At 51.8% G+C, this 26,015-nt stretch overlaps 2 protein-coding genes across 3 annotated transcripts; one reads left to right on the top strand and one right to left on the bottom strand.

The window, feature by feature from the left end:
* Positions 1-10,464: 10,464 nt before the first annotated feature.
* Positions 10,465-13,486, bottom strand: LOC108292414 (protein S100-A7). The gene is made up of 3 exons (XM_017513294.2): positions 13,191-13,486; positions 11,564-11,720; positions 10,465-10,689 (listed from the first exon to the last, which is right to left on the bottom strand). Exons 2-3 carry the CDS (start codon positions 11,702-11,704, stop codon positions 10,525-10,527), a joined length of 306 nt encoding a protein of 101 aa, XP_017368783.1. The 5' UTR covers positions 11,705-11,720; positions 13,191-13,486; the 3' UTR covers positions 10,465-10,524.
* Positions 13,487-17,488: 4,002 nt separating this feature from the next.
* Positions 17,489-25,676, top strand: LOC108292507 (protein S100-A15A). Of its 2 annotated transcripts, none has more exons than XM_037733103.1 (3): positions 17,489-17,685; positions 22,766-22,991; positions 25,317-25,676. In XM_037733103.1, the coding sequence occupies exons 1-3, from the start codon at positions 17,560-17,562 to the stop codon at positions 25,544-25,546; spliced, it is 582 nt and encodes a 193-aa protein (XP_037589031.1). In that variant the 5' UTR covers positions 17,489-17,559; the 3' UTR covers positions 25,547-25,676. The 2 variants fall into 2 exon arrangements, with proteins under 2 accessions (XP_037589031.1, XP_017368989.1); XM_017513500.2 differs by lacking the exon at positions 17,489-17,685 and adding an exon at positions 21,474-21,628.
* The last annotated feature ends 339 nt before the right edge of the window (positions 25,677-26,015 follow it).

Genomic DNA, 26,015 nt, shown 5'->3' with positions numbered 1-26,015 from the left:
ATTGTTCGGGTGGAGAGTAGACACAATGATTAACTCTACTGTAGTTTATATTGCAAGCAAGTTAAAATTTCAAAAGTAATCACAAAAATTGTGTGCTCGTGTGTGTGTGTGTGTGTCCAAATCTATAAAAGAGAGGAAAAAAACCACATAAAAAAGAAAAAGTATGGCTCACCCCTGTAATCTCAGCACTTTGGGAGGCTGAGGTGAGTGGGTCACTTGAGATCAGGAGTTCAAGACCAGCCTGGCCAATATGGTGAAACCTTGCCTCTACTAAAAATATAAAAATTAGCTGGGTATGGTGGCAGGAACCTGTAATTCCAGCTACTTGGGAGGCTGAGGCAGGAGAATCTCTTGAACCCAGGAAGGGGAGGTTACAGTGAGCTGAGATCATGCCACTGCACTCCAGCCCGGGTGACAGAGTAAGACTGTCTCAAAAACACAACACAACACAACAACACAACACAACACAACAAAAGTGAAGATGCAAAAGTGAAGAAGCTAGTCAAGAATCAACTGTGTTGCCAACATGCATGACCAAAGAGAAAGAGGAAAATAACACAGCAACCAGAGCAAGGGATCAGTTGATTGACTTTTGGTGTCTGCTAAGCTGGGGCCTGGGTGGAGACCCCTGGGGCTGGGCTGGACTGAGATGGGGCTGGGTCATCCATACTCCTCAGTACAGGGCTTCTGGCCGTGACTGATGGTGTAAATCCATAGCAACTACAGCAACATTGGCGAGAAACCCAGCAAAATTGATCTTCTCATCATGATTCCTGTCCTCCTTAAGCAACTTTTCTAAGAAATCCAGGCTCTTTTTTTCCTGTGAGGAGAAGACATCACACAAAAGGAAGGTTACAACCTGAGGCTGCACTGGAGGGTGAGAAGGGTATGGCAGAGGCTAAGGTGGGATATGTAAGGTGTGAGGTAGGGATTGCAAAAGTCAGTGGGGTTGGGACAGCAGTGATGAATGGGATGGAGAGCGCTGACCCTGGGCTTTTTAACTGGTGACTCTTGGCTCAAATGAGAGCATGCATAGGAGATCCAAAAATTCTGAGGCAGGGTCTGCCTGTGCCCACTTGAAATGCCTGCTATTCATTCTACCCGGGCCAACATCCTTTGGACCCCAGTCTCAAAACTACCTCCACTCCTCATCATTCCATTAAAATACACCAATTCTGAATCCCCTCCTTGTCGGAGCACACTCTCTGTGATTTAATCTGCTGCGTTCTTTGTGTCAGTAAGTTCAGTGTGTGCGAATGGTTTAATGGGGAAGTTAGATGTTACAGTGAGTGGGAATCAAAAACTCTCCAGGGTTTTAGGGCTGCCTCATTTCACTTGGCATTATAATTCTGTGGTGTCACTGCTGCTCCCAGGGGTACATGAAAAGAAGCTTCCAGAAAGAGCAGCTATACCCAAAGAGTTGAATCCAAAGGGGGAAATTTTTTTGCTGACAGAAGAGAGGTACTCTAAGCCAGGAGACCTCCTCCTGACCCACAGGTCACGTAGCCTGCTGACTATCTAATAACAATTGCTAACATCGCTCTCCCTCTTCCCATCTTACAAAGCATCGCACATGTTTTACCTCATCTAATTGTGTGTGACAAACCCTGGGAAATAAGTGAAATTGTCCCCATTTTTATATCTGAGGTAACTAAGGCACATGAGTTGGTGTTCATGTATTTGTAACAATGAGATGAGTAAACAGCAGGGGCTGTGCAGGAAATCAGGTCTTCTCACCGCATCCTGGACTCTGTCTACTACACCCCTTCCATTCAGGAGTAGAGGTGCAGGCGGCTGGAGAGAGGTGGGAGATGCTCACCAGCCTGCCATGTTGGTGCCTGTCCATGAGCTGGGTTCTCAGGCCAGTCAGGGCCATGGGTGTCGTGCACTCCTGCCCCCACTTCCACACAGCCGCTGAGTCCCTGCTCACACAGGCTGACAGGAAGGTGGGGAAATGCATGAACTTCGACAGCCAGATCTGCCCATGGCTCTGAATCTCAGGTGTATTTGGACACAGCAAGCCCATAAGCGTCTCCTGCTTCCACATCCAGCAAGCTGCAGGAAAGGGCGCTGGTCACCTGCATGTGAGACTGTGGGGAGCAGGGGCAAGAAAACAGGACAGGCAGGGAATGGAGTGAGGGCTGAGGCTGCAGGGAAGGTGAGAGAAAGCGCTGAGATGGAGCAGAAGGAACCTGGCATTCCTTCAGTCCAGGTGAAATCCAGAGGAGGGAATACATGTTCGAGGGGAGGGCGGGGCCGTTGTGGAAATGGTAAGGCCCAGGGTGGGATGTGTGTGCAGAGGGAGGAGGGGTCGGGCATGAGGAGTGGAAGAATGAGGTGGTAGCATCTGAGGGGCCCTCAATTTGAGGTGCTGGGGAAAGTCGGAGTTCATCTATGGACCTATTACCTCTGAAATCAGCAGTGAGACAACCCCAGCAAAACATTACCATGAAGAAAGGCAATATCACACCCTCTCTTTCCTAGAGCTCAGGGTTCTCAGATAAAATATAAATAACCTGGATGGTGCCTCATCCATCTGGAGCTGCTGACATGCCAGCAATCAACAGCCCAGGGGAGGCCTGAGCCACCCCCCGCCATGTGTCTTCTGGACCTCTGGGCTCAAGTCCTCTCATGATGCTCCAGCAGGCAGTGGAGGGCTCTGCCAATCCCTCCGTGTTTGTACCATCCCTGTGCTCCCAAACCTGGGCCCAGCGCTGGGAGCAAAGGGAAATTAAGGGACCGGTATAAACATGCAGGGATTCACTCTGGGCCTTTCTGGTGCCCCAGAGCATCTTGAAGAGACCTGAGCCCAGGAAGCCAGGAAATGGACAAACCACTCAGTAGAATGAAGGACTGCAGCAGACGGAGGCAGCGTTGGGAATCCTGGACTTGGCTCTGGCCTCAGTGGTCTACAGAGACATTCTCTGCAGTAGCTTGTTGGTGACACTCCCTGGTATCACAAGGCCACCAAAAGTCAGAACAGAAAGGGTATAGATTATCTAGTCCAGCCCCTCACTGCCCAAAAGAAGATGCTGAGGACTGGAGGGAGAGAAGGAATGACTTCCCCACAGGCTGCACAGGCCATTCGGGGACAAGCTGGAACTTGAACCCAGGCATCCCGACTCCCAGCCCAGGGGCTTCCTCCTGACGTGAGCAGGGAGCAAGCAGGCTGGGGCACTGTGCCTTAAACCTAGAAGAAGCACAGGGCACACAGGGACTCACCAGACCCCGCAGAGGAGGCCCAGAGGAGGGTAAATGGGAGAAGAGTGTTGGGTGGAGGGCAGTGCCTTTGATGGCACTCAGATCTGGGCTGGGATCAGGACTGGGCGCCTGTGGTTTATTCTATCAGCTGCCTGGACATGACGCTGGTCCTGGTGGGGACTCACATCTGACACTGCCCTGGGGCTCAGCTGTGCCCGCCCAGTGACGCCCCAGCAGAATCCTCTTGCCTTTCTGAGTCCTGTGGGGCTGGAATAGCAGGTGATGACACAGGGAAGGTGAGAGGGATGCTGTACCCGCAGGACACAGAACATTTGGGGATTTGCAGGTGGAATCCGCATCCCTGATTATGAATCCAGTGAGTCATTCAAGGAGCTATCATTACCTCTCAGGAACGTAAAAGTGGCTGTCATTAGTGACAGGTTACCATGCCATGCATTCTGCTAAGAGCTCTGCATGCATTTTCTTATTTAATTCTCAGGAGAATCCTGTGTGATGGGTATTTTTATCTCTTTACAGATGTGAACAGAGAGTTTAGCCAGATTTGCCAAGAGTACACTCCTAGAGAGTGGCAAAGCCAGGATTTGGACCCAAGTCCTGCTGACTCGGAAGCCCAGCTTCTAGCCTCTGTGGAAATCCAGGGTCTGTGCTGTCAGTCTTGGCTGAGCATGGGGTTACCTGACCTGCAGGAGCCACTGTCCAGTGCAGTGCACAGCAGAGGAACCAGGGCTCTGACCCAGACATGGCCCAGGGACCTCTGTCCAGGCTGTTCTGTGAGCTCCAGGCCCCAAGTGACAGGTAGGAAGTCTCTGTGTTCCCCAGAGCACACTCCTGCTGGCCACAGTGGCCTCCAGGTCACTCCAGAAGGGACAGTTGCTGAGGAATCCCCTGTGCTTTCTGAGGAAAACCGCTTTTATTAGAGACATCTTGCTGATCCTCCCAGGGCTCCCAGGGAGACAGCTGAGCATCTTATCTCATTTTACAGCTGAGAAAAAAGGGTCATTGGCAGGTGGCTTGCACAAAGTCACAGAGCTGAGGGGGGGCAGACCCGGGGCCATGTCAAATGACTCTCACTCCAATGAGCACCCATGCTGCATGACGTCAGAGCCACACCAGGTCCCCAGACACACCAAGACAGCCCCTTCCCCACAGAAACCTCAGGGGTAGGGACAAGTCGTGCCAACTCACGGCTTACCGTTGGCTTACTATGTAATGCGATTGATTCCCCACTGGGAGAGGGGAGCCTGGATTACTCAGTGGGCACCCACCCAGTGCCCTGGTGCTCCTTCCAGCTGCTTTTCATGCCTCCCTTGAATAGGGCCTGCTCGTGGAGTCCTTCATATTGCCCCTGCACTGCTCCTCATGCTCCCAGGGTCTGTCAGGAGGACCAGTGGCCTTGCTGACATCAGGGCTCCCTGGCCCTGCTGCTCTCTCGATTGCCCCTCAACACATGCATGCAGACACACACACACACACACACACACACACACACACACACACAGACACACACAGACACACACACACAGACACACACACACAGGAACATCTGCATCTGCACAAACACACACACGGGCACTGCACACATCTGCACCTGTGCCTTTCCATTGTATCCACCGCAAGACTTCCAATCCACCCTCCTCCGGGCCCTCTTTCTGCAGAGTTTTCAAATGACTTTATTCCAAGATATATTCTTCTTCTTCTTTTTTTTTTTTTGTTTTTTTGAGATGAAGTCTCACTCTGTTGCTTAGACTGGAGTGCAGTGGCGCTCCCTCGGCTCACTGAAACCTCCGCCTCCTGGGTTCAAGCAATTCTCCTGCCTCAGCCTCCTGAGTAGCTGGGATTATACCACGCCCAGCCTGGCTAATTTTTGTATTTCAGTAGAGATGGGGTTTTACCATGGCCAGGATGATCTCGATCTCCTAACCTCAGAATCCGCCCGCCTCAGCCTCCCAAAGTGCTGGGATTACAGGCATGAGCCACCGCACCCAGTGTGTTATTCAAAGGTATTTTCTTTCTTTCTTTTTTTTGACTAGTCAAGTGCAGTAGTGAGAAGGGGGGAAAGAGTAGAACAAGGAGTTCGATCTGTAACTGACTGTGAACAATCAATTGAGATAACTCACTACCTTCCGACCAGCCATTCGAAGATATTTCCTACAGACAGAATTATCTGTGGGAGTCAGAGATGTCAAACTAAAAAAGCAGAGGAGCTTGGGGAAGGGGTGACGGTGAGGCTGTGGCTCTGAATCACTGTCGAAGCCCCCCGGTTAAAAGCATGGATTCCGGACACCTGTGCCGTACAACTTATTATCTCCATGTGTCAGTGTCCTCATCAGTAAAAGGGGTGACAAGGATAGTAGATTCTTCCTAGGTTGTGAAAATTGAAGGACTTGGGAGGGGAATCAGCAAGTGGTATTTGCTAAATATGCTTAGTATTATTATTCTGTGTATATTCAAGAAAGTAGCGTAACGAGGTATTACTTTTAATACCTTTCCCCAGGCAGGTGCGGGAGGCAGTAGCTGGAAGATGGTTTCATCCTGAGCAGAAAGGGCAGAACCCCCTTGCCTGTCTCAGAAATGCCGGGTTTTCTACCATCACCCGAGGGTCCTAGAATGAAACCGTGTACAGAAGACAGATCTAAGGATTAGCCGGCCTCGTGAGCGCTACCTACCCAGGTGTGGCTCCCTTCAGTTAGTACAGAGAGCTGAGGCCTTACCTGAGTCATGAGCACAAATGCTTGCCCCACTGGTGGGGTTGGTTCCAACCTGACCTCTGCAGGGAGACTGTCTAAGATGGTGGTTTGCAAAGTGTGCCGTGAGGGCCTGCTGGGAAGAACATGTGATGAGATAGAGCAACTGGGGCTCAGGCATCAGTCCAGGAGTTAGGAGCACTGAATTCTAATCTGGGTGGCCATGGGTGAGGTCTTTACCACCTTCTGCAGAGTTGTCTCACCTACTGAAGGATGAAAAGAACTCACTGCACAGAATTCTTTTACGATCTGCAAGAGACGATGGGGACAATGGTAATATGTAAATATAAGGAGATGGCAGTTTTGTTTTGTTGGGTTTTTTGTAAGCAACAGTGATTTTCTTTTATTTTTAAATTTAATTTTATTTTCTTTTTAAGTTCCAGGATACATGTGTAGGACGTGCAGGTTCATTATACAGGTAAACATGTACCATGGTGGTTTGCTGTGCCTATCAACCCTTCACCTAGGTATTAAGCCCCACGTGCATTAACTATGTATCCTGATGCTCTTCCTCCCCTGGCCCCAGGGACAGGTCCCAGTGTGTGTTGTTCCCCTCCCTGTGTCCATGTGTTCAGCTCCCACTTATAAGTGAGAACATGCACGGTGTTTGGATTTCTGTTCCTGTGTTAGTTTGCTGGTGATAATGGCTTCTGGAGATGGCAGTTTTGAGAGATTTAGCGGTGATGGGGTTAACTGGAGCCAGGTCAGGTGGGGCAGCAAATTAAAACTAGCAAGAGAGAGCCGGACAAGGAGGTGGCAGGTGCATAGAAATGAGAATCAGGCAACTTGCTCCTAACAAACCACGTGACCAGGAGCAGGTATACCCCAGGGCTCTCTTTCTTCATCCATAAAATCGTATGAAATCCTGCGTCATGAGGGAGTGCTCCCGTATCAGCCACGTGCCCCCACCACCATAATATTGCACTCCCCTTGATCCAGCACCCTCAGGGTCCCTTCTGAGACATACTCTCCTGGTTCCTCCTGTGTCCTCTAAGGGCAGGGGTTGGCCATAGGAGATGCTGATACTGAATTAAGTCCCCTGGCTTAAATGACAGTGACAGGGTCCTACTGCAGTAGAGGCAGGTGACAGCACTTAACCGTTAGAAGCAAGGTGGCGTCACAACATACCGGGCAGGAAGATTAGGCTGGCCCTGGGGAAGTGTGTCCCACGGGGATCTGCGGAGATGGTTAAAAAGCATGGTGCTTTTAGAAACAAGGTATACGGACATCTGCGTTGTAAGGAATTCAGCCTTGCCCACAGAGAGGTCTGGCCTCTGCCTGGGGCTTCTGGAGGTCATCTCTAAGCCCTGGGAATATCATGCCTGAGAAGAGTGTCCTTGTTTTCCTGGAGATTCGAACCACTTCAGAAAGCCTAACAATGTGATTGATGGTAGAGGCTTTGAGTCACGTATTATCAGCTCAACTTCTGGAGGGCTGGAGACTGAGGTCAGTCACATGGACAGTGCACCAAACAGTCCTCATAAAAACTCTGCCCACCAAAACTCAGATAAGCTTCCCTGGTTGGCAAAGTCACAGGCTGTTGCCAGGAGCAGCACTGCCCTGACTCCAGGAGAAGAGGATGATTGGACACTCCTGCTTGGAGCTTTCCTGGGCTCTGCCCCATGTGTCTCTTTCTTCTATGTCATATTCTATATCCTCTCCCTGTAATCAACTACAACCACGAGTATAACCACTTTCAGTGAGTGCTGCAAGTTCTTCTGGAAAATTATCAAAGCACAGGGTACTGCTAGAGACCCCTTAACTTGTAATTGGTGTCAACAGTGAGGGCTGTCTTGTGGACTGTGCTTCCTCTAACTCTAAAACAGCCAACAGGGCACAGCTTAATATGACCAATAAAAAGAAACCAAGAATGGATGAGCAGAAGGCTGAGATCAGCCACCAGATAGAAAAGTTCTATCTCCTGTCCACTCTCTACACCTGAACCAGTTCTCAGACCCTGAACCCATCAATGGAAAGAGAAGCCGGGTCTCCGTAAAGGCAGACCTTGTCATACCACAGCATGTGCATATAATAGCAATTTCCTCAGCCATTTCCTTTGCTTGACTGTTTAAGTTCCTTTTGCGAGGACCGCAATTGCCCCCCAAAAGGCATAACTTCACAGGTAGGGTAATTGATTCTGATTACCATGTAGGCCTGCTTTTACATAATGGGGTAAGGAGAATATTTCTGGACTCAGGTAGTCCCCTGGGTGTCAATTATTATTCCTACACACAGTTTTAACTGTAAATGGGTAAGTACAGCAACCAAGGCCTGATAAGGGCATAGGAACCAGGAGCATGCATCCCTCAGGGATGAGAGTCTGCTTCGCTCCACCAGGCTACCTAGACTAGCGGAGGTGCCAGTCACCTGGAGAGAAATCTATAATAAATGGCAAAGCGGGGGGAGGATGTGCATCAGTTGTGACCTTAAAAACAACCGCAGCAGTAAGGCCTATAGTAGCCCCCAACTCTTCTCTTGTAAAATTATCCGGAAATCAAAACCAGCTAGAACTGGAGAAGCAATCGCTGGATGGCATGAATTTGATGTGAGAACCATGTGGATCTGAGTGGGCACAAGGTGTGGACAGCAGCAGATGCTGTGATGCCCCGCCCACATTCCTGATGCTGTGATGCCCCGCCCACATTCCTGATGCTGTGATGCCCCGCCCACATTCCTGATGCTGTGATNTTTGGGGTGAAGGGATGGCGGTTCACCCTCTGAACGTCTAAGAGGAGTTGACATTACAGCTCAGCCTTGAAATGTAATGTTAATGAGACACATGAAGTATTCAAAGGCATTTCAGGCAGAGGCAGCAGTTTGAAAGGTTGGTACTGAGGCATGAGATACTGAGCTACATTGATGGGGGTGTGTTGTGCATATTTGGAATAACAGCAGCTGATCAACAGGAGGGATTCAGAGGGTGCTGGGCACAGAGGACGTCAGGCACCGGCCTTGGGACTCTGGCATGACGGTTCCTGGGAGTGACCAGCAGTCCTGATGTAGGAGGGAGGAGGAAAGTGGGGGAACATGGTTCTGGGCTAGAGATTGACAGGGAAGGTGTGGCCTGAGGAAAGTGAGCAACAGAGCTAAGAGAGGAAGGAGAGCGATTCTGGGGTGGATCACGGGGCAGGCTGCATGGAGAAGGCAGCAGGGGGCTGGGAAGAAGGGAGAGAAGGAGAGAGAAAAAAAACTCATGATCTGACATTGGGATTTGGGGGTGAAAACTGCAGGTAAGTCCTGAATGCTGATGAGTGCAGAATATGCTCAGGAAGGAATGTTCCTGATGAGGAGAGGAGATGGTGGTCTGTGAACAGAGGTGTGAGCGTGGACAGGACCCGTCATTCCCAAGAACAGATAGCTCATCCTACACACTTCTGCTGGTGGGATGGAAAGAGAATTTTTGAGATAGTTGCCTGATTCCTTTAAGAAAAATGTTGTCCTGACTGGGAGGTTAACAGGAGACTGACCAGGTGGTAAGAGTGATATGGACAGATGATGTGAGCCTCAAGGAGGAACAGAACAGCAGCTGCACAGGACGTGGCCTGGAAGTGACACTGGGGACAGGTGAACGTTGACCCTGTGTTGCGGACTGCATGGAGACACCCACCAGGGCTCTGCCAGGACAGCCCTGTGTCCCGCTCGTTTCTGCATCCTCAGCCCGTAGCATAGTGCCTGACCTGGAGTAGACTACCAGTGACAAACTGCTCCATTTCCACAGACAGAGATGCTGCGAGTTCTCACCACAGTCAGCATGAGCTCCGTGTGTCAGTCCTTAGGGCATTTCCATGGTGCCGCCTTATTCAGGCCAGACTGCTTACTTGGACTCCTGGACTACCTTGAGCTCCTCAAAACCTGAAACATTCATTCATCCCCAGAAATCAGATCCTGGCATTTAACCAAACATCACTGAGGACAGCTTAGGAGCAGGGTGACTCCCTCTGACTTCCACAGGGTCACCCACATAGGCACACACACACAAGCACACAGCAAAGGGACAAGGACGCAGCCCCAGGAGCCCAGGCCACAGGACAAGAGAGTCCATCCTCAGGGCACTGCTGAGCCTCCCATTCACAGCCACAGTGGCCCTGAGCCTGATACCCTCCAGGATTTCTGTTTCCCCAGGCCCTGGAGAATAGCTGGGGTAGGAGCACACTGAGAGATGCCAGCTCCTTCTCCCTGCAGTATCTGAACCCATCTGAATGACCCTGGTCCTTGATTGACAAGGAGGAGCATTGCTGTGACCTGGCGGAGGCTTTCCACCGACTTCCACCTGGAACCTGCCGTGGTGGCTGCATCTAGGGAGAGGGCCAGAGGTGGACACCGGGACCTGTGTGAGAGGCAGCTCAGCTCTGCTGGAAGCCACAGGAGGGACATTGCTGGAGGGACATTACTCCTGGGTGACTCACTGCGTGAGAGTCAGGGGATTCTCCAACAAACTTGACCTGGAATTGGTAGTTTTGACAACGTCAGTCACAAAGAGAGGGACATAAGGCAAGTGTCTCATGGCGGGACACACTTTATTGTTCTGGGGTCTCTGGTGGCCCTGGGTGGGGCTGGATCAGTGGCTTCTCCCGGAACAGGGCTCCGCTCCGTGGCTCTGCTTGTGGTAGTCAATGGCTATGTCTCCCAGAAGGGACAGATACTCAGAAAAATCAATCTTCTTATCCCCATTCTTGTCCTTTTTCTCAAAGGCATTGGCCAGGTAATTTGTGCCCTTTTTGTCCTACGGAGAGAAAAACATACAAACGAGAAAAATTCAATCACAGACAAGTTTTGGAGCTGGGAGAGGAGGGGAGGAGGCAGAGACAGAGACACGTGCCTGACAGCACAGGGCGCGTCGCTGAAGTTGGGGTGAGGATGACTGTGTTACCCCTGGAGTTCCCTAGGGAGACTTTTTGACAAAAACCTCAGGGTGGGAGGCAGGTCCTGTCCCAAAGCACTCTGTTAAGTGATCTTGGCAAGGGGAGTCTCCTGCCCCAGCCTCACTCTCACCTGTCCCCAGCCTTTAAGGGCACTACCTACCTTAGGTCTACCCCAGGTAGACCTCCTCTCCTTTCTTCTCTGACCTCCTCTCCTTTCTACTCTTTTTCCACCAAAGTCATCTTTCTGGGTTCCCTGTTCTTGGTCATCTAGACCCTTAGGCACCTAGTAGCCCACAATACTTTTCAGATTTGCTAATGAGTTTTGTTTATTACAAAGAGGGGTATGAATTTCAACTAGCAATGGAACTTCTAGTGCTTTCCTATCGATCTCAGGGATGTTGATGTGGGGCCTTCGGGAAGCAGGACCTGAGCATGTGAATTTAAGTCTCACAGAGAGAGGGTCAGTGAGCGCTGGGAGGGACTGTGCACTGCCCGCAAGCTGCACTCTGCTGACCGTCTAATAACATCTTTATATCTGTATAAACCTTTACCATTGTCAGACTTGTTCCCCTATCATCCTTAGATCCCCATAGGGTCCAAGCAATAAAGCCCTATTTGCAAACGAGAAATTTTTGAATCAGAGGATGAGGGTGACCTGTCCAAGGTCACACAGGAAAACGTATCCTCAGCCATGCCAGGGCCCAACCAACATTGAGAAGCTAGACCCCGACTCACACAGGCACTGAGGAAGTTGGGGAAGTTCTCCTTCATCATCGTCAGCAGGCTGGGCTTGTCAATCTTGTCGTCACGTCCGGTGTATTTGTGAAACATGTTGATCATGCCCACTATGGACTTCTCAGCTTGAGTGCTGCTCATCTTTGCTTTCAAAAGGCTTCAAAAAACAGAGACAATCGTTTCTTTCCCTTCCTTAGAATTAAGGTCTCTATATGAAGGTGTAGAAAGGACAGCTGAGGAGCGAGTAAAACAGGGCTGAGATGGAGCAGAAGGAACTCGACTTTTTTAATGTGATGAGGTAATTTGCTCAAACATGGGAGGGTCGAACCAAGTCTGAGACCCGCCCCATCCTGGCCGGGGCCAAGAGGAGATGTAGCTGGAAGGCCAGCTGTGGACGGTGCTTTGGAGAGCTAGAAGCAGGAAGAGACGGGGCCAACAGCACGTGGAAGAACTGAACCCTCCTGAGCTGGGACCCCCAGCCACAGCCGCGCATGGCAGACCCCACTCCTCAAACAGCACCAAATCCATCTCCTCCAGCTTCACCGTCGGGGTGAGAGTCACAGGGGCAGGACAATGGCCTTTGATCTGGTCTCTGACCCTCCTGGGCTGCTTGAGGAACAAGACACCGTGGGCCCCACCTTGACTCAAGTGCGAGCCCTGCCTGACACGGTGTCTGCAGGCTCCAGGTGCACATGTGAGTGTGGACGTGAGTGTGAGCTGGAAACACAGCCCTGTCCTGAGCACGGGGGCCCTTCCTGCATTCCCTTGGGAATGAGAAACAGGCACAGCCTCTGTTACGTGGAACAGAAATGACTTCCTGGTTCTTAAGCTGTTGAATGGGATGGGGGTGAGGCGGGGGTCCCTTCAGGTCTGCTCTTGGGAATTATCTGCACCCTCTGAATCACCAAGGCTTGACTCTTTAAATAAAAAGTTCTGACTTTCCAAAGCAGATAGTCTGGGCTGGCCTGCACCCAAGCCTGAAAAATAGGACAGTGCAGCTCTCACTTCCCACCCTTTCCAAAGAACCAGAAAATGACCTTGGCTAACGCGTGTAGCATCTGACAATAAACCCCCATCACCTCCCAACGCAGGAGAAAGCGCCGTGCCGGCAACTGACTAAAAGGAGCCACCCAAAGCTTTTTGAATCTGAGGCCAAGGCAAGGGGCTCAGCCCAGTTCCGAGGATAACTGAGACTTTGTAGGTCCCAGGCCTGGGGCTTTGAAGAGCCCCCAAAGCATTCACAAGGGACCTTTATCCCTCCACCCTCTGTGGGGGCAGAGCTACAGAGGGGATTCAGAACCCCAGACCCCAACAAGAGGATGAATCCAGGGAGGAGAAGACAGGGAGGAAACGGAGGGTGCTGTGCTCAGGTCCCACTGGGGACATTTCCACAGGAGTTGTCTCAGGAGACCCCGTAGGAGCAATGGGCAGGGCTGGTCCAGCCTCCTGGTTCTACAGAGGAGCGCTCTTGGGCTCCAGTGACGGTCGCACATCCCGGCTGGTGGCAGAGCTGGCCTAGACCCTGGATCCTGAGACTTCATCCGCAGCCCTTCCCCCTACTGCAGACAGCACAGCAGGCCAAACACTGGGCACTGCTAGAAAAGGCAGAGGGGCAGGTGAGACTTACCAGAGCTGGGACGTGTCAGCAGGGGAAGGATGCGTGAGATGTGTGCGTTTGGACGAACAGCAGTCCCTTTATAAGGCTCAGCCTGGCTCTTCCCAGGGGCTGGAAGGCCCGGGGCCACCTCTGTCATCTGTTTCTTGCCCCACATCAGGTGGGTGGGACACACCCAGCAGACTCTGCTCAGGATTTCTGGCCAGAGTCCCAGGTCACCAGGTCCCACACCACCCCAGAGACCGCACTGGGGCCTTCTCTGGCTCAACCTTGATTTGGGGGTAAGGCAGCAGGTGCATGTGTAGTCGCGGGACAGCAAGTGGAAGAAAAGAGCGCTGGGGCTCCGGACCCAAAGAGGATGGAGCTTCAGCCTCCAGAGCAGCATGGTCTGTCTGCTCCGTCTCCTAGTCCTCCCGCACAGTTGCTGTGACGGCCTGTTCACGACCCCTCCACGTCCTGCGCGTTTTCATGTGCAGACATCAGGAGCCCTGCTGCGCCTGCATCCTCCCCAGTCCTCTTCGTCCTATGAGGCAGGCACCGCAGCCTCTATTTTTGGAAAGAAGTTGAGATGTTTCCAAGGTTACTCAGCTAGTAAACACAGCAAATCACCATAGGAACACAGAAAAGCCCGAATCAAATCCTTACTCTCATCCCCTCTGCTCTGTCTTGGGTCGCATCAGGGCCTGCCCCATGGGAACTCAAAGTCCAGGGAGTGAAGCAGGGTCACCTCACTGCCAGTCATGGGTCAGCCCCTCACAGAAGCCCTGGATCCAGGTGCGGGGACTGGGGTCGGGGTCTCCCTCTCTAGGTTGAGTGGTGGAGTGACCCCCATGGAATAAGCCTGGAGGCAGGGAGTGAGCAAAGTTCTTTCCTGCCCCAAGGCAGTAACTTCCCAGAAAGTCTCCAATGTTTTTCTTCCTCTATGCAAAACAGCCTGTGTAGGAGTTGGGCGTTGTGCTTTTGGCCATAATGTGCCCTAACCTGCTGCGGAAACGTTGACCCAGGTAGGGGCTAGGAGGTTGGGAAGGCGCAGAGTCCCTGGGGCACGGTGAGGAAAGAGAGACGGTGAATCACTGAAATGGGCTCTTTTTCTGCCGCCCCCTTCCAGTGTTCCTTGTGCGCTGCTGGAGAGTTCCGGGTTCATTCAGTGCCGGCCCCTTAAGCACTCTGGGGCTCCATAGAGCCAATGTGATATCTTCCTAGGTGGGGCCTATTTTCTCCACCCATCATATCCCTTCAGCTTCCTTCTCCATCAGTCCTCATGTAACCAGGGGCACCTGCTTCTCCCTCTCCCACTTCTGCATATAATGGTGATATTATTTTAGTGGCAAAAGATATACACACACACACACACACACACAGACACACACACACACACACACACACACACACGGAATACTCAACCATAAAAAGGAATGAAATGACACCTTTGCAGCAACATGGATGGAACTGGAAGCCATGACCTTAAGTGAAATTACTCAGAAACACAAAGCCTAATACTCCGTGCCCTCACTTATAAGTGGGTGCTACATCATACATACAGATGGAGGCAGAGAGTAGAATCACAGCCACTGGAGACTGTGAAGGGCGGCAGTCAGGAGGTGGGTGAAGGATGAGACATTTTTAGTGGCATAACGCACGCTATTTAGGATGGGCTACATTAAAAGCTCGGACTTCACCGCTGTGCAATCTATTTATGTACATTTGTACGCGGGTTTTTGAGGAGACATGTTTTCAATTCTTTTGGGTAAGTGCTGAGGAGTGTGATTTCTGGATCCTATGGTAAGAGTGTGTTTAGTTTTTTAAGAAAGCACCAAACTGTCTTCCAAAGTGGCTGTACTATTCTGTGTTCCTGCCGGTAATGAATGGGAGTTCCTATTGCTCCACATCCCTCTTCAGCGTTTTGTGTTGTCGGTGTTCCACATTTTGGCCATTCTCATAAGTGTGTACTGGCATTGCACTGTTGTTTCAATCTGCGTTTCCTTGAGGACATATGATGTGGAGCATCTTCTGATATGCTGATTTGCCACCTGCCGTATCTTTTCTGATGAGAAGTCTTTTAAGGTCTTTGGTCCATTTTCTCATTGGTTGGTTTGTGTCTTATCATGGAGTGTAAGAAGTTTTTTGTATGTTTTGGATAACACTCCTTTGTCTGACAAGTCTTTTGTGAGCATTTTTTTCCCAGTCTATGGCTTGTCTTTTCATTCTCTTGATGATATTTTTCACAAAGCAGAAATTTTTAATTTTAAAGAAGTCCAGCTTACAAATTCTTTCTTTCATGAACTATGCCTTGGTGTTGCATCTAAAAAGTCATCACCAAAACCAAGATGATCATGCTTCCTCTTATGCTACCATCGAGGAGTTTTGTAACACTGTGTTTTGCATTTAGGTCTGTGATTCATTCTGAGTTATATATCATCACCACGTAGGAAAAAAAGGAACAGAAGTAAAGCAATACAAAAGAAATCAGGGACAACAATATTAATGCAAGACAACAAAGAGTTCTAAGGAAAGGAATAAACGGAAAAGAAGAATAGTTCTCATTGATTGGTGTGCAAGTCCCCAAGATGCAATAGTCTGATACTTTTTTTCTGTTTTCTTTCTTTCTTTCTTTTTTCCTTTTTTACAGAGTTTTGCTCTTGTTGCCCAGGCTAGCATGCAATGGCATCATCTCGGCTCACTAGAACCTCCTCCTCATGAGTTCAAGCTATTCTTCTCGAGTAGCTGGTATTACAGGCACATGGCACCTGTTTTTTGTATTTTTAGTAGAGATGGGGTTTCACCATGTTGGCCAGGCTGGTCTTGATCTCAGGTGATACACCCACCTCAGCCTCCCAAAGTGCTGGGATTCCAGGTGTGAATCACCGCAGTAGTCTTATCCTTATACACACAACAACATAATTTTGAATTATATAAAGCAAACATAGAAAGAAATACATGGAAATGGACAAACTTATAATCACTTGGCAGGTTTTGGCAGAGTCTGCCCAGGTCTCAGTAGGGTAGTCAGATAACAAAACACCAGGAATGGTGCAGAGCAGGGCGGGCAGATGCTGCCACAGCCCAGAAGCAGCCCCAGACATAAGGGCACCGTGGATGACAACGGCTGTGTCTAATTAACATTAATCTCCAGAAACCGGTGGCCAGCTGGATTTGGCTTGAAGACCATAATTTGCTGATTCTTGGTATAAAATATTTGAAGGACACACTTAAGTTTATTTATACACACATGCATTCATAAATTTGTGCCCAACCATATAGAATATACATAAATTTCAAACGTATTTAAGACATCCAAAAAACTGATCATTTGTTTTTGCCAAAATCAGAATCTTAGCAAATTAGCCTAGTAGAGTCTTATCTTTTGCACCTGCTGATCACAGTGAACCCTGTGAGCCCTTCCCCTGTGTCATATCTGGAACAAACACTCCATAAACCCACCCCGCCCCAGCACGCATCCAGCCTCCCAGCCACTGCTGATCACCGGGGAGAGCTCACAACAGGCTGGCCGTGAACAGGAATCTGGCTGGTTGATATGTTCATCTCCTCCATGTTTTTGGGCAGCTCCCCTCTCCTCAGTCTGAGGTAGAGGCAACTCACTCCTGGGTCTCTAGAAAATCTCAAGTTGCTGGGGAAGAGGACAGGAAGCCATTTGCTCTGTTTGCTGTATTCTATCCATTCATTTGTGTTTTGAGTGCTGACTGTGTTCCTGGCGAGCAGGTGTGGGGGTGTCAGGGAGATGGAGTAGATGTGGACGGTGCTTTGAGCCATGCTCCGGCCCCAGGAGGGAGCTCCACTAAGCCACTGTGTGGTGAGAGAGGGGGGTGGACAGATCCGGGAGCCCCCAGCTCCCCAGGCAGGTCAGTGGTCACTTTCTCTGTGAAGCCTTCTCCAGGCAGAGCCACCATCCCCATGTCCCTGCACATCTTGGTGACAGCCCTGGCCACACATGTGCTATGTTTGATGCCACCCGCCCTTGGTCGTGTGCCCCCAGCCTCCAGTGCAGAGAACTCCGTACACGTTGGCTGAACTAGCAAGTGAGGCAGGTGTCTTCAGAAAGGTTCAGATAAAGTGTGTGGGAATTTGGAAGAGGAGAAATCGCTTTTCAGGTGGGGGAACCAGGGAAAGCTTTGTTGGGCATCCTTTCAATAGGACGTGGAGCACTGCCAGGAGCAGAGGGGAGGACAGAGAGAGCCACAGGAATGTTCCGAGACAGTCAGCTCTTCTGTTTGGGGCCCTTCTGGGTGGTGTTGGCCGGCTGCATCCCTGGACTCAAGCGGCAGTTGGGGGAGGGGGACAGAGAGAGAGTGAGAGAGAGTCCCACAGCGTTCACAAGAGATTATTAGGACTCTGTTCTGCTGTCAGCCATCCGCACTGGAGGATGAGAACACCCAGCTGCAGCCTAGAACCTGTGGTCCAAGGGAGGGCAAGGGTTAAAGAAAGATGCAGAGAGAATCGGAGGCTCTACAGCAACGCAGGTGTTATGTCCGGCACAAGATCTGAGGAGGTGGGGGAGCAGCCTGATGCCACAGCCCCCTGCTGCTTACAGGCTGGGGTAATTTCTAGGCCTGGGGTGGGGGTCTGGGCATGATGGCTTGCTGCCTGGGAGGATATTGATAAGCTGCTTATGTGATCAGGTGGGTTGGACCTTTTTACGGTGGGACGTGACAGGCTGTTTCTTGGACCTTTGCCCAGCAGGTGTGGTAAGGATGTTCCTGTGCCTTGCAGTCGGGACGTTAGGGACGTTTCTCACGGCCAGAATCTCCATGGAATGTTTTGCCGTGACCAAGGTCTGTGAAATGGCAGGGGGCTTATAAAATGATGAGGTTTTGGGCTAACACCCACTATCCTGTCTTGAATGGGTTGGCTGGAAGGATTGACTGTCAATTCTGTTATTCTGATAAAGGGGGTTACTTTCTCAGAGGCCACATACACAGACAGTGCTGGGAAGTGACCCATGAGTACCCTGAGAAATTTACCTGTTCAGCCGGATTTCAAGTTGGCAATGAACATTCAGTCAGAAACCCAGGTGAAACTCTGGCCCTGAGAGCAGAGAATTGTTTTTCTCTTTCCCAGAGTTCCACACGGTGGCGCCACTGAGCACCCACTTCGTCCTCCTGGTTGCCAGAGGTGGTTCCACGTGGCTGGGCCGTCCTTGCCGGTTCCCGCCCTTCTTTAGGGTGTGTGTCCCACGTCGGGCAGCAATCTTACAGCTTTTTGAAAAAGAGATCCTCACCAAAAGCTTCTGAAGGGCAGAGGCTTTTCTTATTTCATTTGCATTCTTTTCTCTCTCCAAGGCCTACCAGAGAGTGCTGCACAAAATCCTAATTGGGGGTGAAATTGTTGATGGAGTTGGTAGAAACAGGAACAAATAAAAACAATTAAATTTTAGTAATGGGGAATTAAGTAAATCTTGATTCATATACACATGGAATCCCTGTGATGACACGAAATGGACATTTGGTCTTTGTCCCTGTTCCTGACACTGAGAATCTGAAACCCTTGGAATTTCCTGAATGACAGGGGTGAGGAAGCTCTTTTGCTATTCATAACAAGCTCCTCCAGCCACACTGAGTTTGTGCTAATGCGGTGACTCTTGGTGGACCCCTAGATAGCTGCAGGATGGGGCTGGTTGCCAGAGGAACCAACCATGTGATTAGAGTGCTGGAGCTTTCAGCCCCACGCTGGGCCCCCAGAGAGCAGCTGCAGGAGGACTTCGCTCACAAGTGGCCAATTATTCAATCAGCCATGCCCAAATAACGTGACTGCCACAGAAACCACAAATGATAGGACTCAGAGAGCTGTCGGGTGGGGGAGTGCGGGGTGCAGGGAGGGTGGGCATCTGGAGTGGGCCTGGGAGCTCCATGTCACCCCACTGCTCTCTTAGTCAGAAATTGAATATTATCCTTCTTGAGCTCTTTCCAATCCTTGAGGTGTCTAAAATCCTGGGTATGGACAGGAGCGTGGGTGGGAGTGCTTCAGGGCCAATTTCAGGTAACCTCCTTTCTCAGTTTCACCAGAAAGCGCTACTCCGCTGCTGTAGCGGCTTCTGTATGTCACAGCGCATTGCTTTCAGTAACTGGTCTGCACACCGAAAGACATGCAGGCCATGTTTGTCAAGGTCACAGTCTTGCCCTGGCCACGGGTGGTGGGATTGTGACATAGGAGATGCATGTTTGGCACCACGTTGGTGGTGCTTTTCTAAGTACAGTACCTGAAGTTTTGTCTGGATGTCTGTCTCCACCTACAGACTATGAGTTGCTGGAAGGCAGAATGTTATTCATGTCTGTCCCCTTTCTCCACAGCACCTAGCACGGGTGCACCTAGCACCTAACCCATGGCAAAATTCTGATAAACATTAAGGAAGAGTTGACATTGAAATGTATAAATAAAAGTAATTTAATGGCTAACCATAATGGATTCATAAGACAAATTTTGATACGTGCAAACAGATGATCGCTAGGTACTCACTAAAAATCAGGCTCGCATTCATGAAGCATGTGAGCTGTCCACAGCATAACATTGAGTAAAATGTGCAGCTACAGCACAGCTGTGCCCCCCTGGGAATTGGCATGGTGTAGGGGGGTGTTTTGTCCCAGAGCAGAGTGAAGAGGAGCGCGGTCTGCCCCACCATCCCAGCCATAGGTCAGAAATGAAGTTTCTTCTGAACAACAAGCTATTATTCAGCAGTTGTCCAAGGGTGAACCATATGGGTATACCAAGTTTGTTCATTAGATGGCTTTAAGGTTTTGCTTTTGTGTTTGTTTCTTGGTTATAGATGCTGTAGTGGTGGACATTTTCCTGATGATTTTTTTTTCTAACATCTGCTTCATTAATTGTTTTGGGATAAATTGCCAGGGGAACGATGGCTGAACCAAAGAATTCAATACAGTTTTTTTGTGGCTCTAGCTTGGCAAGGCTGATAAATTCAAGCCATGGGGAAGTTATTATGTTAAGTCAATGAAGGCTCACCCAGCAAACTGAAAAATGTGTTGGCTTCAGTATCTACCTATGACTTTCTCTCCAACCTTCAGGGATGCATAGATAGAGTCTCTGGTTTAATGACCTATCGTTTGGTGCCCCCTTCTGGAAGACTCAGTCATCAGCCTGTGTGGGCCCTCCCAAGGGAGCTGTGTGGGGTGAAATGGGGCCAAGGAGAAGGGGCAGGCTGGGAGGAGTCTTGTGTTGGGGTGAGGTGGCAGACGGGACCCCACCTGTCACTCAAGGGCCCAGGTACCATCTGTAGGGATGAGGAGCCTACAGGCCTGGCCCCCTCAGAGTAGGGTCACTGATTTGCTGATAAACAATTTGGTTCTACCACTGTTCTTTCACCTCCATCCATCACCCAAATGATTTAAAAAATCCTCTATTAGCTTCCTTCCTTGTTCGTGTATGGCAGCCTTGCCCTGGCCCCAGCGGTTGGGGTTGTGAGGTGGGGGATGCATGTTTGGCACCACGTTTGTGGTGCTTTTCTAAGTACAGTAGGTTGGAGGTTTGGCTAAGATGTCTGTCTCCACCTGCAGACTATGAGCTGGATGGGACAAAGTTGCAACTGTAGCTTGGCACGGGGTCTTCGGATCTTGTCTCCCTCCTGCCTCTCCAGCCTTGTTCCTTCTGACTTCTCATGGGGCACCCTGGGGACTCCATCCCCTGAGTAGGTCGTGCTCTTTCCACCCCCAGGCCTTTGCCTGTGCCATGTCCTCTGTCTGGCCCTCCTGGCCCTCCAGTCCTCCTTGCAACTCAAAATGTCTCTTCAAGTCCCAGCTGAAATATCACCTCCCTAAGGAAGTCTCCCTCAACTTCCCAGGCGGAAGCTGTTCCTTCCTGTGTGCCCGGAGTCACTCAGTTGGCTTGCATGTGCCTCGTGACAGTGTGTGACTGTCCCCTCACACGTCCCCACCCTGTGAGCTGGCCCTGTGTCTCATGCATATTGCCTAGCAGAAGGCCTGGCACACTGTAGGTACTCAAGAGTATTTATTGAATGAATGAAGGAATGAATGTGCTTCATGACAGTGGAATTTGGGGGTTCGCTAATTGAGGGAGGACATCCCAGGGAGATGTAGTTAAGTGTGTGTCTCACCCCACCCAAGCCCTCGAGCTGGGAGGACGAGCTCTGAGGGAAGGAGACAGATAATGGGACCTTTTGTGATTCTTAGATGCTTCAGATCCTGATCCGAGGGAAGTGGGCCCCTAAAACATTAATCTTAGGAAGTTAAGTGTTGTGATGTCATCTCAGGAATGCAATTATAAGGCTCGGTCCTGCTGCAGAAGGACATGTGAAGCGACAAACACTGGCTGCCAGAATTGGAGGTGCTGAGGATGGGTAGGGTGTGCGGCTTGGCGGCCGGTTCCCAGCTCCTACAGCCGCCTCTTGCCTGAGCGCTGGGGTATCTCTGGGATCAACTACAGGCTGGATCTGCGGATTCGGAACCTCACCCCAACAGTGACAGGTCAGTGCCTCTTCCAAGAGAGTTGAGGGAGTGGGTGTCTGTGTTGGGTCTGTGCAGGTTCTCAAAAGCAGAGGTGGGCAGCTTCCGTGTTTTGGAGAACACGCACAGTGTGGATGGGCATCTCAGCAGCACAACCGTGGCCCAAGAGGGAGTTAGGATCGGAGCTGAAAGCATGCCTTTGGGCTTGTTACCAAAGATGTGGGTTTGAACGCAGCTCCGGGTGGATCAGTTGTGTGATCTTGGGGAAATTGTTTATCCTCTCTGAGTTTCAATTCCCCCTTAGGAAAATGGCGGTGATGGTGCCTGCCTCCTCTGACCCTTGTGGGTGTTACATGAGATATGGGGTAATTTGCATAAAGTGCTCACTGGGTGCCTGGCTGGCTCCATGAGCAGTGGAAGCAGCATTGTCCTGACTCTTATCTGGAGAGTCCAGGGAACACAGGTGACCTGACAGGGTGATCTCGTCAGGATCTCCATAGGAGGTGAGGACTGGGGGGTCACAGGCATCAGAGCACCCAGAGAGGCTGCACAGAGCCCCCAGGACGGCCACGGGATGTGAGGGCTGAAGGGTGGTGCTGATGGCACGTGGACTTCCTCTGGAGAGGGTGGCACAGTGCAGTGGCGGCAGGAGCAAGGGCGGGATCCATGTGCTGTCTATGGATTAAACTGGGAAGGAAAATAATGGCTCAAGAGTAGGGCGGACTTTTCTGCGTAGGGCAGTTAACTCTAATATTCTGTTTGTTGCACAAGACAGTTTATGATAGTGCGGATTCTGCCTTTTCAAGGGTTTAAAAATATTTCTATTGGAAAACAGCCCAAACCCTGTCTTGCCTGAGTCTTTAGTTTCTCCTCATTCTTGACTGCAGTAGGCTGGAGGGAGGAGGAGGCAGCTCCTGTGCCCAGGAGGCCCTCAGTCCCAGAGGATGGACAGAGCCCTGTCCTGAGACTTTCCAGGAAAGCTTCTTGCAGGGCAGTGACTTTGAGTCACGTTTTCAAGGGGTCAGATGGAGTATAGGGACCCCGGGGGCCTGAGACTGGGTGCGGGAATGTGGGCAGGTACAAGAGGGCGGAAGGTTCTTGGAGGAAGCAGCATCTGCTGTGGACCGGCTGGGACAAGGCGCTGCTCTCTCTTCCCAGACTCTCCACTGTCCCCGGCGGCTGCACCCCCGCCCCTCCCGTTGTGCCCCCTGCCTGGGGCCAGGGCCCGCCCGTCATGACAGACACCCCAGTGGAGGAATCTCTCTTCCAGATCATCCGCTGCTTCCACCAGTACGCGGCCCGGCAAGGCGACGTGGAGACCCTGTCCCTGCAGGAGCTGCAGGCCCTGCTCATGGACAATGTGCCCCGCTTCATGGACAGCTTGGTGCGCAGGGTCTGGGATCAGGGTGGGGACTCAAGTGGGGCCAGGGCGCCAGTACAGGGTGGGTTCTGGGGTGGCAAGTGAGTGTTGAAAGCAAATAGTGAGGGTATTACAGAGGGCACTGTCTCCTATGAGAATTTTTTTTTTTTTTTGAAATGGAACCTGACTCTGTCACTCAGGCTGGAGTGCAGTGGTGCGATCTCCGCTCACTGCAACCTCCGCTTCCTAAGTTCAAGTGATTCTCGTGCCTCAGCCTCCCGAGTAGCTGGGATTACAGGTGCCCACCATCACACCTGGCTAATTTCTGTATTTTTAGTAGAGATGGGGTTTTACGATGTTGGCCAGGCTGGTCTCCAACTCCTGGCCCCAAGCAGTCCACCTCGGCCTCCCAAAGTGCTGGGATTACAGGTGTGAGCCACTGCGCTTGGCCCCGAGAATCTTTAATTCAGGAGACGGTGGGATCTGCGGCCACAGAGGGGTGTTCCCAGCACAGCTATGTTTCTTGTCCTTCCCTCTCCCCGAGCTCTCTGCCTGGCCTCACTCCAGCCCAAACTTAGGAGTGGATTCCTGAAACTCAGTCCTAACCACAAACCTGTGGATGCCTCTGCTCCTCACTCGTGCCACCTGGCCAGCCCTTTGAGCTCAGCGCCTTCTCCTGGGCTGCACAAGCCTGGCCCTCCTGCCCCCATGCCTGGAGGGAGGATGGCAGGGGCTGCTGTGGCCCCCCTAACCAGGGTGGAATAGGGTGGGGTGGGGTAGGGAACATGACCTACCCTTCTACCTCCTGTCCGCAGAGCCTCTCAGACCTGGACAGGCCCAGGACCCAAATTCAGGCTTAGACAGCTCCTCAGGCCCTGCCCATCTTCTTTGTCATCAGACCCAGGCCCTTGTAGTCCCCAGGGCTCCTTGGGGACTACAAGGCCTGCAAAGGTGTCTGTGGGGTGCTGCTCTTTATCTATGCCCTGGGGTCTTGGGACCATCATCTCCAGAGGACTTCTGGTCCATCCTGACTCAAGGCCACTCCATCCAGGAAGACTCTCCTTCGGTCACTTCCCATCTCCCCTGCCTAATGTTGGGAAGCACCAGAGGAGACAGCCTTGCCTCTAGAGAGGGATGGAGCGAGGGGGCGGTGATTGTGGGTGGTCCTGTTTCCAGGAAACCTAGTCCTTTCTAGGGCAAACTGTGCCAGGACGGCCTGCACTCGTGGGGCTCACAGCCCCACCCGGGGCACGGGGCCCTTGGGGACAGAACCTGGGCACAGAGGGCAGCCCTGGGGAAGGTGGGCTGAGGTGAGGGAATCCTGGAGAGCCTGCCTCAGGTGGGAAGCCTCCAGCTCCTCTGAGTAACCAGCTTTGTGGAGCAGTTAAGATCACAGGAACAGGTGGCAGGGGTGGGCACTGAGGGGACAGAGAGGCTGCAAAGCTGCCCACAGCTGCTTCCCCCAAGTGCTTTCTAAGGTTTCACACTGGGGTCCTCATGCCCACCAGCCAAATCTTGCTGAAAGCTGCCTCACCCGCCCCGCCCAGTGCTCATGAGGCCCGCCTTGTCTCTTCCCGCTCTGTCCCCGTGCTGTGCTCTGGCCCTGACTTCCTTCATGCGCTTCCTCCTGCCTCCAGTGCCTCTTTCCTCTCCTCTACCATCCCCACTTCTCAACCCTTAGGGCCATCGCTGGGCCACCTGCCTCAGAACAACCTGGGCAACTCCCAGGCGCCTGGCTTTGTTCTTCCCCTCGTTCTGTGCTCTATGGGGGCCCAGCGCCCAGGGGGTCAGAGGTTTGCATGCTGTGCATCTTCTTGGGAATTGCCTCTGATGCGGGCAGATGCACAGGCATGCAAACCTCTGACCTCCTGGGCACAGCCCTGCAGCGGTGCTGGGGGTGCGGACTCCAGGGCCAGGTCGACTCTGCTCTTGGAGAGCTCCTGGTGTGGAGGAAGGCACTGCCCTGCCGTGAGGAAGCCCTGGCTGGGCTGTTCCTCCAGAGGAGTCTGCAGCCCAGCTGCAGTGAAGAGAGGTGTCAACAGCTGCTGATGGTGGATGCGAAGTGCGTCTGGGATGCCATTGCTGCCTGGGGACTGCAGGCAGTCTGCACACACGTAGCTAGCTCCAGGCTCGGTTATGGGGACACCTGCCATGCCCCTGTCTCTTGAGCCTGACTTTGCAGCATTCGGTGTCCTGGTCACTGACTATTGGAGTGAGGAGTCATTTCCTGTAAGCCCTTGCAGGCCAGGCCAGGCCGCAGTGACCCCATCCCCTCCCAGTGGACGGTGGGGAGCCTGGCAGGGGGGCTGCCTGCCGGGGTGGGTAGTTGACCCTCTGCCCACTCCTCAGGGCCGGAAGGAGCCGTACTATATCACAGAGCTGTTCCGGGCAGCAGACAAGAACAAGGACGACCAGCTCTGCTTCGACGAGTTCCTCTACGTCTTGGGCAAGCTGGCGAAGGACTACCACCTGCAGTACCGCCGGCAGCTGTGCGCCCGCCACTGCGCCCAACACAGCCTCTACTAGAGGGGCTCAGGCAGCCTCCTGCCCACCGGAGCCTGACCCGGGAGGAGGCGTGACCTGGCGATCGGCAGCTAAATGGAGAACCCAGCTCTGTGTGTCTGTGTGTGTCTCTCTGTGTGTGCACATGTGGGTACATGTCTGTGGAAAGGACACAGTGTGAGAGAGAATAAAGCAATTTCATACATATTTCCAAGGACGTGTCAGCACTTGGATCTAGGCTTCACCTACAGTTCAGAAAAAGAAGGCTTGGTTCCAACCTGGGAAAGATCTGTTTTAGGTGGATGAAACAGCCCTTGCCTCCAGGGAGCCCCTGTCTGATGGGGGAGACACAGCTTCCATCTCCAGGGAGCCCCTGTCTGATGGGGGAGACACAGCTTCTATCTCCAGGGAGCCCGTGTCTGATGGGGGAGACACAGCTCCCATCTCCAGGGAGCCCCTGTCTGATGGGGGAGACACAGCTCCCATCTCCAGGGAGCCAGTGTCTGATGGGGGAGACACAGCTCCTATCTCCAGGGAGCCCCTGTC

Source organism: Cebus imitator, unplaced genomic scaffold (assembly GCF_001604975.1).
Source record: "Cebus imitator isolate Cc_AM_T3 unplaced genomic scaffold, Cebus_imitator-1.0 Scaffold491, whole genome shotgun sequence".
Classification (NCBI taxonomy): domain Eukaryota; kingdom Metazoa; phylum Chordata; class Mammalia; order Primates; family Cebidae; genus Cebus; species Cebus imitator.
The sequence above is the reverse complement of the archived record's forward strand: the minus strand, read 5'-3'. Positions and strand labels throughout refer to the sequence as shown.